General features: G+C 38.6%; 1 protein-coding gene across 2 annotated transcripts; it reads right to left on the bottom strand.

Moving 5' to 3' along the window:
• Window positions 1-2,963: 2,963 nt before the first annotated feature.
• On the bottom strand, window positions 2,964-9,680 carry GAR1 (GAR1 ribonucleoprotein). Of its 2 annotated transcripts, none has more exons than XM_068543302.1 (7): window positions 9,402-9,680; window positions 8,851-9,061; window positions 7,200-7,354; window positions 6,671-6,730; window positions 5,242-5,380; window positions 3,645-3,716; window positions 2,964-3,285 (listed from the first exon to the last, which is right to left on the bottom strand). In XM_068543302.1, the coding sequence occupies exons 2-7, from the start codon at window positions 9,047-9,049 to the stop codon at window positions 3,272-3,274; spliced, it is 639 nt and encodes a 212-aa protein (XP_068399403.1). In that variant the 5' UTR covers window positions 9,050-9,061; window positions 9,402-9,680; the 3' UTR covers window positions 2,964-3,271. The 2 variants fall into 2 exon arrangements, with proteins under 2 accessions (XP_068399403.1, XP_068399404.1); XM_068543303.1 differs by lacking the exon at window positions 9,402-9,680 and adding an exon at window positions 9,190-9,271.
• Window positions 9,681-13,846: the final 4,166 nt, after the last annotated feature.

The following is a 13,846-nucleotide window of genomic DNA, read 5'->3' as shown; positions in this document are numbered from 1 at the left end:
ATTAGAGACCTACATGTAAGACCGGACACTACAAAACTCTTAGAGAAAAACATAGGAAGAACACTCTGACATAAATCACAGCAAGATCTTTTTTGATCCACCTCCTAGAGTAATGGCAATAAAAACCAAAATAAACAAATGGGACCTAATGAAACTTAAAAGCTTTTGCAAAGCAAAGGAAACTACAAACAAGACGAAAAGACAACCCACAGAATGGGAGAAAATATTTGCAAATGAATCAACGGACATTAAAGGATTAATCTCCAAAATATATAAACAGCTCATGCAGCTCAATATTAAAGAAACAAACAACCCAATCCAAAAATGGGCAGAAGACCTAAATAGACATTTGTCCAAAGACATACAGATGGCCAAGAAGCACATGAAAAGCTGCTCAACATCACTAATTATTAGAGAAATGCAAATCAAAACTACAATGAGGTATCATCTCACACCAGTTAGAATGGGCAGCATCAGAAAATCTACAGACAACAAATGCTGGAAAGGTGTGGGGAAAAGGGAACCCCCCTCTTGCACTGTTGGTGGGAATGTAAAATGATACAGCCACTATGAGAACAGTATGGAGGTTCCTTAAAAAATTAAAAATAGAACTACCATATGACCCAGCAATCCCACTACTAGACATATACCCAGAGAAAACCATAATTCAAAAAGACACATGCACCTCAATGTTCATTGCAGCACTATTTACAATAGCCAGGTCATCGAAGCAACCTAAATGCCCATCGACAGACGAATGGATAAAGAAGATGTGGTACAGATATACAATGGAATATTACTCAGCCATAAAAAGGAACAAAATTGAGTCATTTGTAGAGACGTGGATGGATCTAGAGACTGTCATACAGAGTGAAGTCAGAAAAACAAATATCGTATATTAATGCATATATGTGGAACCTAGAAAAATGGTACAGATGAACCGGTTTGCAGGGCAGAAATAGAGACACAGATGTAGAGAAAAAACATATGGACACCAAGGGGGGAAAGCGGCAGTGGGGGTGGTGGTGGTGGGATGAATTGGGAGATTGGGATTGACATATATACACTAATATGTATAAAATAGATAACTAATAAGAACCTGCTGTATAAAAAATGAATAAAATTCAAAACTTCAAAAAAAAAAGAACTGAAGAAAACATAATTCCAAAAATGGCCAGCTATTTGCTGTAGCTACAAGTTTTACAGATTATGAGTGTGGTAGATGCATTCAACGTACTTTTTAATGCTTCCTTCACGAGTGATATGGAAAAGCTATATTGGGATGAGGCTTAGAATACTAAATATAATTATAAGCATGTCAAGTTTACACAGCTCATGATTCTTCAATTTCATAAACCTTAACTGGCCTAAAGTCAGTCCTCCTTTCATAACTCCTCCCAAATTTTCAGGAATGCCAGGAAATATTGCTTGTATTCCACTAAATCTTTTCAGTGCTGTGGTAGCAAGTACATTTTAGCATGATGCAAGCAGTCAGAATGTTATTTGGTTAACAACTCAAAAGATTTAATATGTGAATAATCATCAAAGTATCTTTTACAGTGGAGCTCAGTGATACCACAGTACCAAATGCATTAATGTTAGGCTCCCTAAACATATGAACTCGATTCAAAACCAAATACCCTGGGGAACTTCCCTGGCGGTCCAGGGGGCATGGGTTCAATCCCTGGTCAGGGAACTAAGATCCCACACGCCACGCGGTGTGGCCAAAAAAAAAAAAAACAACTAAATGCCCCAAAGGAAACCCAGGAAGAACTACTATAAGGAAGAAAAGAGAAAAATAGAGTTTAAAGATAGCTAATGACCAAAAGATATACCTAAGGTAAAAGGTGAAATCTCAAGTGATCTGTCTACCAACATTACTTCCATCAGCCAGTTTAGACATTTTAAATGTTAAAAAAAGCGTAGGAATTTGCACTATTATTTGTCCTTGGGGCAATATCAAGGACAAATAATTGCTTGCTATGTCTTTTACATACCAAGAGTAAAAAACCCCAGCCCTAACTCTCACTGAAAGTTTCAACCCAAGTATTCTAAATCAAACAGTCTCCTTTCCCAAGTTGTAAAAGCATAACCGCTTCTTCCTGTGAAAAATTTTCAGCATATTTGTTCATCATATATACTTATGGCTTACATATTTATTCATCCTGCTGCAATTCCATTAATCAAAAAAGTTACATAAAACCCAAAATACTGATTTAGGCAGTATTAGGTAAAACATACTAGAAAACTTAAAAGATATGGCAATCCCATTCTTTCTGAGAATGAACACATGGGAGGGGGGAAAATCAGTGGCAGGGGAAATTATCCTATATCACAGTCTTCTAACTTGCTATCATGGTTACGTCTTGATACTACAATAGCAGTGAGGACCAAAACCAATTTCATTTGTAATGTCCCTACCCAGGAATCTGAACGTGTAGCAGGCAATCAAATATTTATTTATGGTCAGTAACATCTTAAACTTTGAGTCCCTTAAAAAAAGGAAAATAAATACATTCAGTAAAACTTTCAACATTCCATCTATGTTGAATGAGAAAAATTAAACATTTCTTAAGAAACGTCATGAACTTCTAGTTCTCAACTTGAACAGAGCTGTTCCATCTTTAATAGATTCATAACCAATACTAAAATTTTCTTATCAATTACTAATTAGAGAAGCTGCCTTACTAACTTTGATTTATGTACTAACACACAAAAGGGAAAATACAATAAAGTGTGCTGATGTTCTCATATACAAAAGGCAAACATTTTGAAAGGGAGTGTTAATTTATAGAGAATGTTGAAGTACTGCTCTACTAGCCTATTTTTTTAAAAGATCAGTTATATATGCAAACACCTTTTTTTCTATCTTACATCAGTAGATTTAAGATAGAATCTACTTAACTTGTGGGTTGTCCCTTTTAACTCAAAAATAGCTCTGGTTTAATAAACACAGCTCTAAATAACTTAAAGGAATAAAACACTTTATTTTAAAAATTCAAATACGCTTCGGATGAAAGCTGTCCCTTTACTGACCACCCACAAGTTCCAAGCATTGTACAAAACATTAAACACTTGTTCATACTCTTTTAGAGCAAAATTGCCTGTTCTGCCACACTCGTTTTTGCATGACGTTGACATTTTAGCTCCACTGTCATAAAATGACCAGTTCTTCAAGATTTGATCAAGAAACGAGTTTCTGATCCATAGATGTACATCATGAGGTTAATGCCGAAGTCAACTGGTGAAGTTTCTCTGTCAACTGTTACACTTAATGTCCTCTTCCTGATTAAGAGAAAATGAAAGTATTAAGGGTACAGAAAAATGAATATTTAATAATACTATTACCCAAAACTCAAGTTTAAAATCAGCATTAGTTCTTGTAAGGTTTAGCAAAAGTATTTTACCAAATTTAACTGTCATTTGTATTACACTTTTTTGTTTTTCAAATTAATAATACAGCAAAGTAAAGTAGAAGTAGGTGAAAAAATTCAAAGGGAAAAGTGATATAAAATGAAACTATCTATTAGGCTAAAGCAAAGAACACCATGGTGTTCTATGTACTTGCTGGCAAACAGAAATAAAAGTTGGTAGACATTACCATTTCTAGAAATTCAGTCATTTAAAGTTTTTTTTCCACTCACCTCTAAAACCACCACCCCCTCTTCCTCCTCTGAAACCTCCACCTCCACTTCCTCTTCCACCTCTAAAACCACCTAAAAATAAAGGAAACATTCATTAACTGTAACCTAGCATATTTTTATAAACCTGTAAATATCAATATAATTCTTGCAGTTGTAATGAATATATATTCACATATTTTACCTTACAGAATTTTTTAAGATAAAAATGGAGAAACTGTCCAGCAGCAGGCTAAAATCCTAGGTTACAACTTTTTAAACAAGTTTTCTGTTTTAATAAATTAGAAAAGCTTGTTACTTTAAAGGTCAATTTAGCCCTACCATTAAATGCATGAGTACCTCAACTTTTGCTTATTATATATACTTTTTAAATTGTTTTTACCCTAAGAACAAAGGGTAGCAGGTATGGGTGGTTTGGCTCTGGGGATACTACCATAAATACAATGTTTAAGGTCAATGGAGCTGCAAACACATCAACACTGATGGTCACATGCTGATGAGCCTTGAAATTTAAAATTTTTAAATCATTTTTTTCTATTATCCAACACGTTTGGCTTCCTATTGCAGTCTCTATTTTTACTCATTTTGGGGGCTAACTTTGTAAAGAATGATGAAATATAAAAACAGAAATTATAAAATGAGGAAACAAACACATACTTCCAAAATACTGATATAAAAAAATTAAGATTTTAAGAAAATATAGTTGTGAATGCTTTAAAATGTCATATATGAGACTGAATATAAAATGGAAATGAGGGGATCTCCATTCATCAAATTCTTAAAGGGGTACTCCCAAAAATACTTAAAGATATATGTTACTATCTCTTAAGAGATTATCTCCAAGCTATCGGGACCCCAAAAAGGTACATTTAAGGAGTGAAGTGATAATTACATTGAGGCAAAAGTGAAAACAGAATTCTCTCTTTTCTGATCCTGTACCAGAAGCTGTCCAGCCCCGCTGTGCAGCTCCTCTTCCTTATCTCTTTGGCTCTGCCCATCACCCAGTCACCCACCCACCACACCATTTGCAGATCTAAGCATAGCCAATGCTGTATCCCACCTCATCCCCAGCCCTGCTCATTATCCAGCTGCCCACAATGATGAATGTACCCAAGCTGTGGGGAAATACATATGTCAAAATACTGAAATCAAAGCAATGAACTTATTGTAATAGTCTTTGGCATGACATCAGAATATACGGGTTTTATTTCTGAGCTGCCAATTGTTTGATTAGAGCAAATTAACTTTTGTAAGCCTGCATTTCCTCATCCATTAAAAAAAGGATATCACCCACCTTCACAAGGTTTTGCTAAATATTAAAAGAATATACTTGGATATTAAAAGAATATATGACCAGCTCTTGGTATATAATCGCCACTCAATGATATTAACTAAAAATTTAAAATTCAATCAAGATAATACTATACTTTACAGAAACTAAGCATTATTACTATGGTAATGTGCCAAGATTGGAAGCAGCTTTATTTAAAAAGATAAATAACCATAAGGGAGGTCCGCTTCTATACAAAACTAAATTGTGCTATATAAGTTGGCTGCGGCTTTGAAATCTCATTAGAAATCTCCCCCGCAGGTAACTTACCACCCCTTCCACCTCTGCCACCTCCGCCTCTTCCTCCTCCTCGACCTCCCCTGCCACCGCCTCGTGGAGGCCCCTTCTCACCCGGAGGTCGAGGTAGAAACCTCTGCAACGGCAGCAGCTTATATGGGTCTATATAAAACTGGAAGTATAACAGAAATAATTAGTGTGATGTGCTTCACACTCATTATGTCCAAAACTGAATTCACTATCTTCCCCTAATTCCCTTCTTCTCCAGTATTGCTCATTTCAGAGAATGGTGACACCATCCACAAAGCTGTTGCAATCAGACATCTGAAAGATGGTGATATTTTTTATTTCAACTTCAACAGCTAACGAATTACCAAGACCTATCGATTCTACTTCCTATCTCTCTCATAAAACCATCCACTTTTCTCCATTTCCACTCTTTCAGGACTAAAGCAACAGCATCCAACCTGGCCCCTTCACACACAGTACTGACCTCTTTCCAGGGTGCTCTTTTATTTTTCTAGCACTCTCTTTTAAGTACAAATTTAACCGTATATATCCTGATAGTTAAAAACAAAATGAAGACTAAAGTCTAAATTCTTTCCCACGACCTGAAGGCCTTAAGTAATCTAGCCCCTGCCTACCTTGCTAGTCATTACTTCACAACTTTCCCCACCCCTCCTAAATGTTCTGTGTCCAAGTTCTACCTCTGCCTTTTTCAGATCCTTAAGGTGGCTTTACTTGCACATGCTGTTTTCCTTACTTGAAATGCACTTCCTCCTCCTCTGTGACTAGAGCAGTGGTTCCCAAGTGCTGGCCTAACCTTCATCAAAATCATCCAGAAGTTTCCTTTTAAAAACTGAATCCTCATCCCTACCTAACACCTACTCGGTCAAACTTCTAGGAGTGGGACCTAGAAATACATCTTCTTAAAAGCTCCCCCAGGTAATTCTGACGTGCAGCCAGGTTTGGGAGTCACCTGTGGTCAACTTTCAGGTCTCCGCTTCAAACTCACATTCTCAGAAAGCTAATGCACTAAATTTGGTCTCACTACTAACATTCTCATACCAACATGTATTACTCCTTTACAGCATATATCATAATGTTATTGAAATATCTATGAAATCATTTAATATCTGATTTCTCCCAAATAATATAAGCTTTATAATTTAACATTATACTTAGAATGAAAGCTTTTCAATAAAATTTGTACATAAAATTAAAAATGTACTCCAGCAGTTACAGAATTGCTAATATGACCACAGATTACTTTCTGAAAACCTGAATTAAACACATTACTTTTAAAGATTAGTAAGTTCAGTGTCTAAAGTACAGAACATCTCAGTTTAAGAGCTTCACTAGTGATACACTGGGGAAGTCTCAAGTGCCTTAAGTAAAATTGTCCTAAGGTAGGTCATTCGTTTATAAAACCAAGGATCTAGGTATCATAAACTTGACTCACCTTCTGCAGTTTTTTAAAGGAAGATGCCTTCATGTTCTCTGACAATTTAACTGAAAAATACTATTAATTTTATTAAGGAATAAGCAATTAATATCAAAGATAATCTTTTGAATTCACATGTAAGTTTTAAAATAACGAGGTTAGAATATACAGAAATATTTAGGAAAAGTAAGAAATGACTTTCCAAACAGAAGTGAAATTTTAATTTTGGTTTTAAAACTTCCAATTCCACCATCCTATTGCAGTGGCATCATCATATCCAAAGCAAAGTACCTCAACCCTGTGGCACTGATCCAAGTGGCAATCATTTCTAAAACCTTCCAAAAAGGAAGTCACACTTATAAGGCCTATCTTTTCAATATATGTGAAAATACATCCCCCCTCTTGATTCTCCTTTATGGTCCAATCTTAGCAATACTCCATCCACTTTAATGAAGCAGCAAGTTTAGTTTAATCAATACTTAACCCCAGAAAAAATGAACAGTAACCTTTTAATGAGATAGCTACATCTTCCAATTAAAAAGGATACAAAATCTCTAAGTTGTCCAAATATTTCATCCACTTTTCCAATTTGTTCTTTGTTTTCTAAATAAACTGGAGCATTGAAATAAGGCACTTTATTTTCATCTGTGGTACATTTACAAACTATGTCATCCTCACAGGGGTGCAGGAACTCTCCTAATACTGAAATAGGACATGAAAATGTTAAAATATAAAACAATTTCAAATGATATTGACCAGCCTCTTCTGGAAGCTTTCCTCTTGGCTGCCTGGGATTTCACCATATCTGTTCTGAGGCAGAAAAGCCTTCCTGGGTTAGTATACCAACTCCACAAAATACTAGCTATGTGACCTGGGGTACGGGTCTCACCTTCTCTGTGCTTCAGTGTCTTCATCTTTAATGTAGGGCTAACAACAGTACTGACACCTAATATATAGTATTATGAAGATTAAGTGCAATAATAAATGTCAAGTGCTTAGAAAATGCCTGGCATACTGAGACCATTCAATCTACAATAACAGTTATTTTACTATAATAACTATTATTATTTGATTAAACAACACTATGCTTCATTCTATTGTCTCTTCCTTCTCCCCATCCCTAACTCTAAGTCAGTCTTTGTTGTTCTCTGGCCCTTCCTTTTTTTCTCCCCTTTCCTAAGTTCCTACTACCACCTCTTCACCAATGACTCTTCGATCTTTTCCAAGGAAGTCTGGAATCTCAAAATAACTACCTATATATCTGACTTACAGTCACCCCAAACTAAAATACTCACCATATTCCTGCAAAACCGACTCTCAATTCCTATCACCCAAGCTCAAAACCTGGAGCCTTTTATTCCTAGTATTAGCCAAGTTCTACTGAGTCTGTTTGCATTGAAATATCTCTCCCATCGAACCCTTCTTTTTTTCCTCACTTTCACCTTGCTCTGATGTGTCATGCATGGACCGTTATGGAGCTAGGACCTTTGACTCTAGCCATTGACCTCTTCAAACCATTTTGCATACTGATCCATCCTACTCTTTATATTAGACTCTGTTCATCCTTTCTCTTCTTTGATGTAGGCTTCTACTGTCAAATCTCTCACTTCCCATGACTTCCATTCTACCTCTTTGATAATTACTCCAAAACTCCTCTAATTAGGTCTTTTTCTTGACTCCCCCCCGTAGTTTCCCTTCTGAGCAAGTTTTTTTTACTCACTTCACTTAGTTATGAGTAGCAATTAAAAGCATGGGCTTTGGAGTCAGGAAACTTGGCTTTGTCTCTCAAATACATCACTTACTGATCACTAATCACTATGACCCTAGCAAAGAAACTTAACGCAGAATCACAGTTTTCTTATCTGTAAAATGGGGACAGTAGGGATAAACGCACAATATTACGTAGTTGTATCTCCCTTTCAGCCCAAACCCAAGTTCCATCTCCACGATGCATTCTAAGTGTCCTTCAGCTTTCTTATCTCCCCCTTACTTCGACAGCACGATTATATGTCACTTCACAGCCTCTCCGTAGGCTTGACTCCCCAATCAAGCAGCAACCTCCGTAGGAGAGCTGGTGAATCTATCTTTCAGCACCCGACTCCCAGTCAAACTTACTAATAACACAAACCCACAACCTCCGTCCCCCGACCCCACTCCACCCTCGCCCCCTGGTGGGCCAAGCTTTGAAGCCTACTTACAAACTACTTGCTCTGGAGGTCCTTGGTCCTGGCCTTTGTTAAAACCTCCGCGGCCGCCCCCTCGTCCAAATCCTCCTCTGCCGCCGCCTCTGAAATTGCCGCCGCCTCCACCTCGGAAGTGGTGGTTGCTGCTGCCGCCGCCGCGACCGAAGCCGCCACCTCGATTAAAGCCTCCGCGACCTCTGCCTCGAAAAGACATGCTTGCTCCCACCTGGTTAGAAAAACAGGGCGTGCCTTTCAGTCACTGTGGCCTCTGGGGGGCACCACCAAACCCCTCTGAGCCTCAGTCAGAAACCATAAAAGTGGACAACAATAATAATAGCAACCCTGCCACCTCACCCATGGCAAGGCGGCCAGCGACGAGCCCGAAGGGGGAGCGTCACCTCCCCATAGCCCTGTGAGCGCCGACCAACCACTCACCAGCCCCGTCACCCCCGGTGAGTACTTCCTCCCCCAGCTGGCAGCAAGGTCCTCAGCCGCATTCCCCCCCTCCCTCCGCTGGGTTCCACCTCCAGCATCCTCAGACCGCCCGACCCCCTCCCGCCACTCACCGGCGCCACGTGCACCTCAGGCCCGGAGGCTCACACCCTCCCGCCCGGTACTTCCGCCGCACACGAGCCTCTTCGGCCACCGTACCGGCACAAAACGGAGGTGGGGAGGGAACCAACTAGAAACTCAAATAACTGGTTCAGAAAGCCAGCCAGTCACCCGCGGAATCAGGGACGCTGTCACCTGCACGAAAAAGCCTTCAGCGTTGGAAGGGTATCAATAATATCTAATGTCAACCGCTACTTTACAACAGTTAGGTCTATTTGCCTACGGAGAGCGGAGGAAGTGACGTACAATAGCGGCGTCCTTGGCAGCGTGACGTTGCAGGAAGTGCCGCCCCGCGGCGTTGCCCTTGGCGATGGCTGGCGTCAGGGACCGCCCCTCTCCCAGCGGCTTGGCTGTTCCTGGAGGCAGCTGAGTGGCCATGCACCCTGTCCTCTCAGGCTGCGCTGCAGTCCCCTCGCTCGTCAGTGGGTTGCGTCTCCAGCAACTGTGCTGCCCGCGGCTCTGAGGACGTTTGAGCCGCGCTCTGCCGGGTGGTGGATCTGGCCGCTTCGGAACTTAGTGGAAGGGCTTGTCTGCGTTCTTTCGAGTCGCTTGTTTCTTCCGGATCTTTCGAAGTACGCACGATTGTGGGCAGTACTGCGCCCGTCGTTTTGTAGTATGGTTTCACGAAAGGAAGAAGAAAAAGTGTGTGTGCCTGTGTGTGTGTCCTTTTAAAGAAACTGTTACCTGACAGAAAGCCAGACCATATTTTTGTCTTTTGTACCAGATAGTTTATTCCTTTGTCAAGTACGTTTTCAGACCCGCAGGACACTGTCTATACTACAAGCCCCTCTCCGCTTCTGTCTTTAAGTCCTTGATATTTGACTTCAACTTCCGCTAAGACTTCTCTCCCAAAGAATAGCGCTAGCGCTTCTATTTGTTAAATTTGGTTGGTCTCTTTTCACTCGAATCTTCTGAGACCTTACCTTGATATTTAACGCAGTCAACCGCCTCTTTGAAAGAGGGTGGGGATTGGTACCTTTTTTAGAGGGTTATTTTCATATTGGAAGAACTTCGTAAACTTAACTACGGAAATATTAGGAATCACAGTATGTCTTCTACACTAAAGTGTAAGCTTCTTGAAAAAGCATCAGTCATAGAGATAAAAAAATTTTGGTAAATGAGTTTTTATTCAGATTTGATACTTTAAATTCTATACACCATACAGAGGTAGAATTATTCATAACTGCCCTGCTCTATTTTACTCTGTTTACATTCAATGTTTTATCTCCATTTGGTGTCCCAGTATTATCCTCAACTCAGTGTGATGAAACCATTGAACTTTTATGGGACCTTCAAGATTACGTGGTGCCCCTTTATCTTACATGTAAGGAACTGACAGAGAAGCGAAGTAACTTCCCCAGCTAGTTAGCGGGACAAAGTGGAACCATGGATTCTCACAGCCCTCAGTCCTTTGCTGTACCACCACCCCCAGTCTCACTCCTTGCTCTCTCCAAATTATTCATCATTCTAATTCCCTGTTTGTCCTCATAGTAGCATCATACTCTTGATTTCTGCATCTTTGGACTCAAGCCTTTGAGCACTCTCCATCATCTTTGTCACCATCCCCACCCAACCTTGGTTGCAGTCTCTTTTATCTAAAGCGCTCAATTTCTGTTCATTCCATCTAAAGCTTGTACTGTTTTTACAGGCCTTCTGTTGCCACTACCACACTTTCCTCTGTTATTCCTAACCGAAATCACCCAGTATAATCTACGGCAACTCAAAAGTTGAGAAATAATTACAGGGAACTATAACATCCTCACGTTCTGAGCATCTTTGTTGTCTCAAATTAAATGCTTCCAGGCTGTTCTTCCTCCCATCTGTACTGCATGTGATGACATACTGAACTTATTAAAATTTCCTTGTACCACAGGATCCCAAACAGTTCTCCATTTCCTTTAACAACAAGTCTAAAGTAAAATCTCTCCATTGACTAGGCCCTCTATATAATTAATTTTATTTCCCTCCAGTGCTGTACACCATTCCTCTGCCCCATCAGGCCAGCATCATTGCCTTGCTTCTCTTTTCCTGCCATTGGCAATCACGTCCTTCTTGGAAAAGCTCCGTTTGCCATCCATTAGACCAGCCTTTTTCTATCTTTTTACCCTGGAAGAACCATTGGAGTAATTTTTATGTCTCAGAAAACCCTACATAATATAAATATATATGTAATATAAACATATATATATACATATATATATATATATATATATATATATCTCCATCCTAGTATGTTAACATGATCAGCAGCTTATAGACACGTAGACATGGTAGTCCAATAATAATTGTCAATGCTCTTTTTTTCAATTGTAGTAAAATACACATAAACTGTACCACATTAATCATTTTGAAGTGTATAGTTCAGTGGTTCACATTGTGTAATTTGGTGCTCTTTTGAGTAGAGAATGGTGTTTTTCTATGAATCTGTTTATTTTTGTCCAACTTACTAGCCTACTCTGTGTAGTTTCCCCCCTCTCACAAAGGATCTCAATTCTTTTTTTAAATTTTTTTATTGAAGTAGAGTTGCTGTACAATATTATATAAGTTACAGGTGTACAATATAGTTATTCATAATTTTTAAAGGTTACACTCCATTTATAGTTATTTTAAAATAGGATATCAATTCTGATGCAAATTAAGTGGGAGAGGAAACTTCAATTTTTCATTTAATTTATTAGATTGCAAAAATTGATTTTAATGGATATTAATCTTTTTATAGGCCTATATGTGCATAAAAGTGCTATTTTTGAAACTAAAGAAAATAATGTGAAATGTTTGCTTGTCTTTTGCTACGTATATGGTCAATGCTGAGTCAATCTTGAGACTCACATACACAGATCTCATTTTCAGCTGAAATAAGATTATTTCAGTCACTGTTTTTAAGCTCAAAGAAAAAGCTTGCTCACACAAGTAAGAAGTGGGAAAGTACAGTAAAATGTTTATTTCGTACGAATGGCAGGATACTCTTTCACAAAAATCCAGAACTTGTAGAAAGGCAAATCAGTTAAGTTTCATCTTACGTTTATAATCATAATCTTACAAACTCTCCCTCTTCTCTCAAAGTCAGGTGCACAGGTTGAGGAGCAGATTCAGAGAAAGGAACCCTCATTCAGTCATTTACTTGTGTTAAGGGGAGGGAAAATACGGTTCAGTTTTGTTCTGCAATTCCCTCAGGTGGTTTGGTCTTAACTTGAGACTTCCTCACTCTAAAGTGCAAGCAACAGTAGAAACATTTCAAGATTTTTTTTTGCCGTATGATTTTTCCAGAGTTTCAGTTTCCATTTAAAACCAAGAATCTTGTCACTTGAAATCAAGATATTTTCTCCAGACCCTAGTATTCCCACAGTTCACTTTTCAGCTGAAGCATCCTGTTAAGAACCAAAATCAATATTAGTTTCTCTTACTGTATAACAAATTACCCCAAAACTTAATGGCTCAATGTAATAAACATTATCTTGAATAATCTCCATAAGTCAGAAATTCAGGAGCAGCTTAGCTAGGTGGTCTGGCTCTGGGTCTCATGACGTAGCAGTCATGACGTTGACTGGGGCTGCAGTCATCTGAAGGCACGACTGGGAGTGGAGGATCAATCTCTGAGGTGCCCTCAGTTCCTTACCACGTGGGCTTCTTTACAGAGCGCTTAAGCATTCTCATGACATGGCAGCTGTCTTCCCCCAGAACAAATGATCTCTTAAGTCATAAGATTTTATGCATGTGGCAGATTTATGTGGTCTTTGTCCAGGTTTTTACACAGTTTTTTTAAATGTTCTCAGGTAAACTGGTCTTTGATAAGGTTAATCATTTTTGTATCATTATCCAGAATTTTTTTCATTTCAGTTCCAAAAGTTTCTGACACCAGCAACTCTCCTGGAGGAAAGAAGGGTGTTGTGAATTCATTAGAATTTTCTCTTTTATGAAAGTGAACCATCTCAGGGAACAATGCTCAAATCATTGACACGGCACCGTCAGTCAGTTGCCAACACATTTCTTCCAAGATGTACCTTTTGTTTCCAATATGAAGACAAAACAGTAAATGTACCTTGGCCTTTGCTTGTTTGGGGCAGCATTTTATAGCAGAAAAATTTTCTCAAATTTCACCACAATTTACATCTTACAAGTGCTATCATATGACATTTGTTGTTGAAATCTGTTGATCCATCAGTCTGGATAAAAGGTTGTCTTTTTGGTTTATTATACAAAATCTCTTTAGCATCATGTGATGTCATCAGTTACATCAATTTATCAAACTTTGAGAGTGAAACCTTTTTAGTTTCTCATATAATGTCTTATCCTGACATTTTGCTCTCTCTAAATTTATATACTAAAATTGTGAGGTTCTTCCCAACTGTGGGCTTTTTTTCCTTTTTTAGTCAAAAAGTTCTGCCACTTGATAACTGCC

Source organism: Eschrichtius robustus, chromosome 4 (assembly GCF_028021215.1).
Source record: "Eschrichtius robustus isolate mEscRob2 chromosome 4, mEscRob2.pri, whole genome shotgun sequence".
In the NCBI taxonomy this organism is placed as follows: Eukaryota; Metazoa; Chordata; class Mammalia; order Artiodactyla; family Eschrichtiidae; genus Eschrichtius; species Eschrichtius robustus.
Note: the sequence above shows the minus strand (reverse complement) of the source record. Positions and strands in the feature narration are given on the sequence as shown.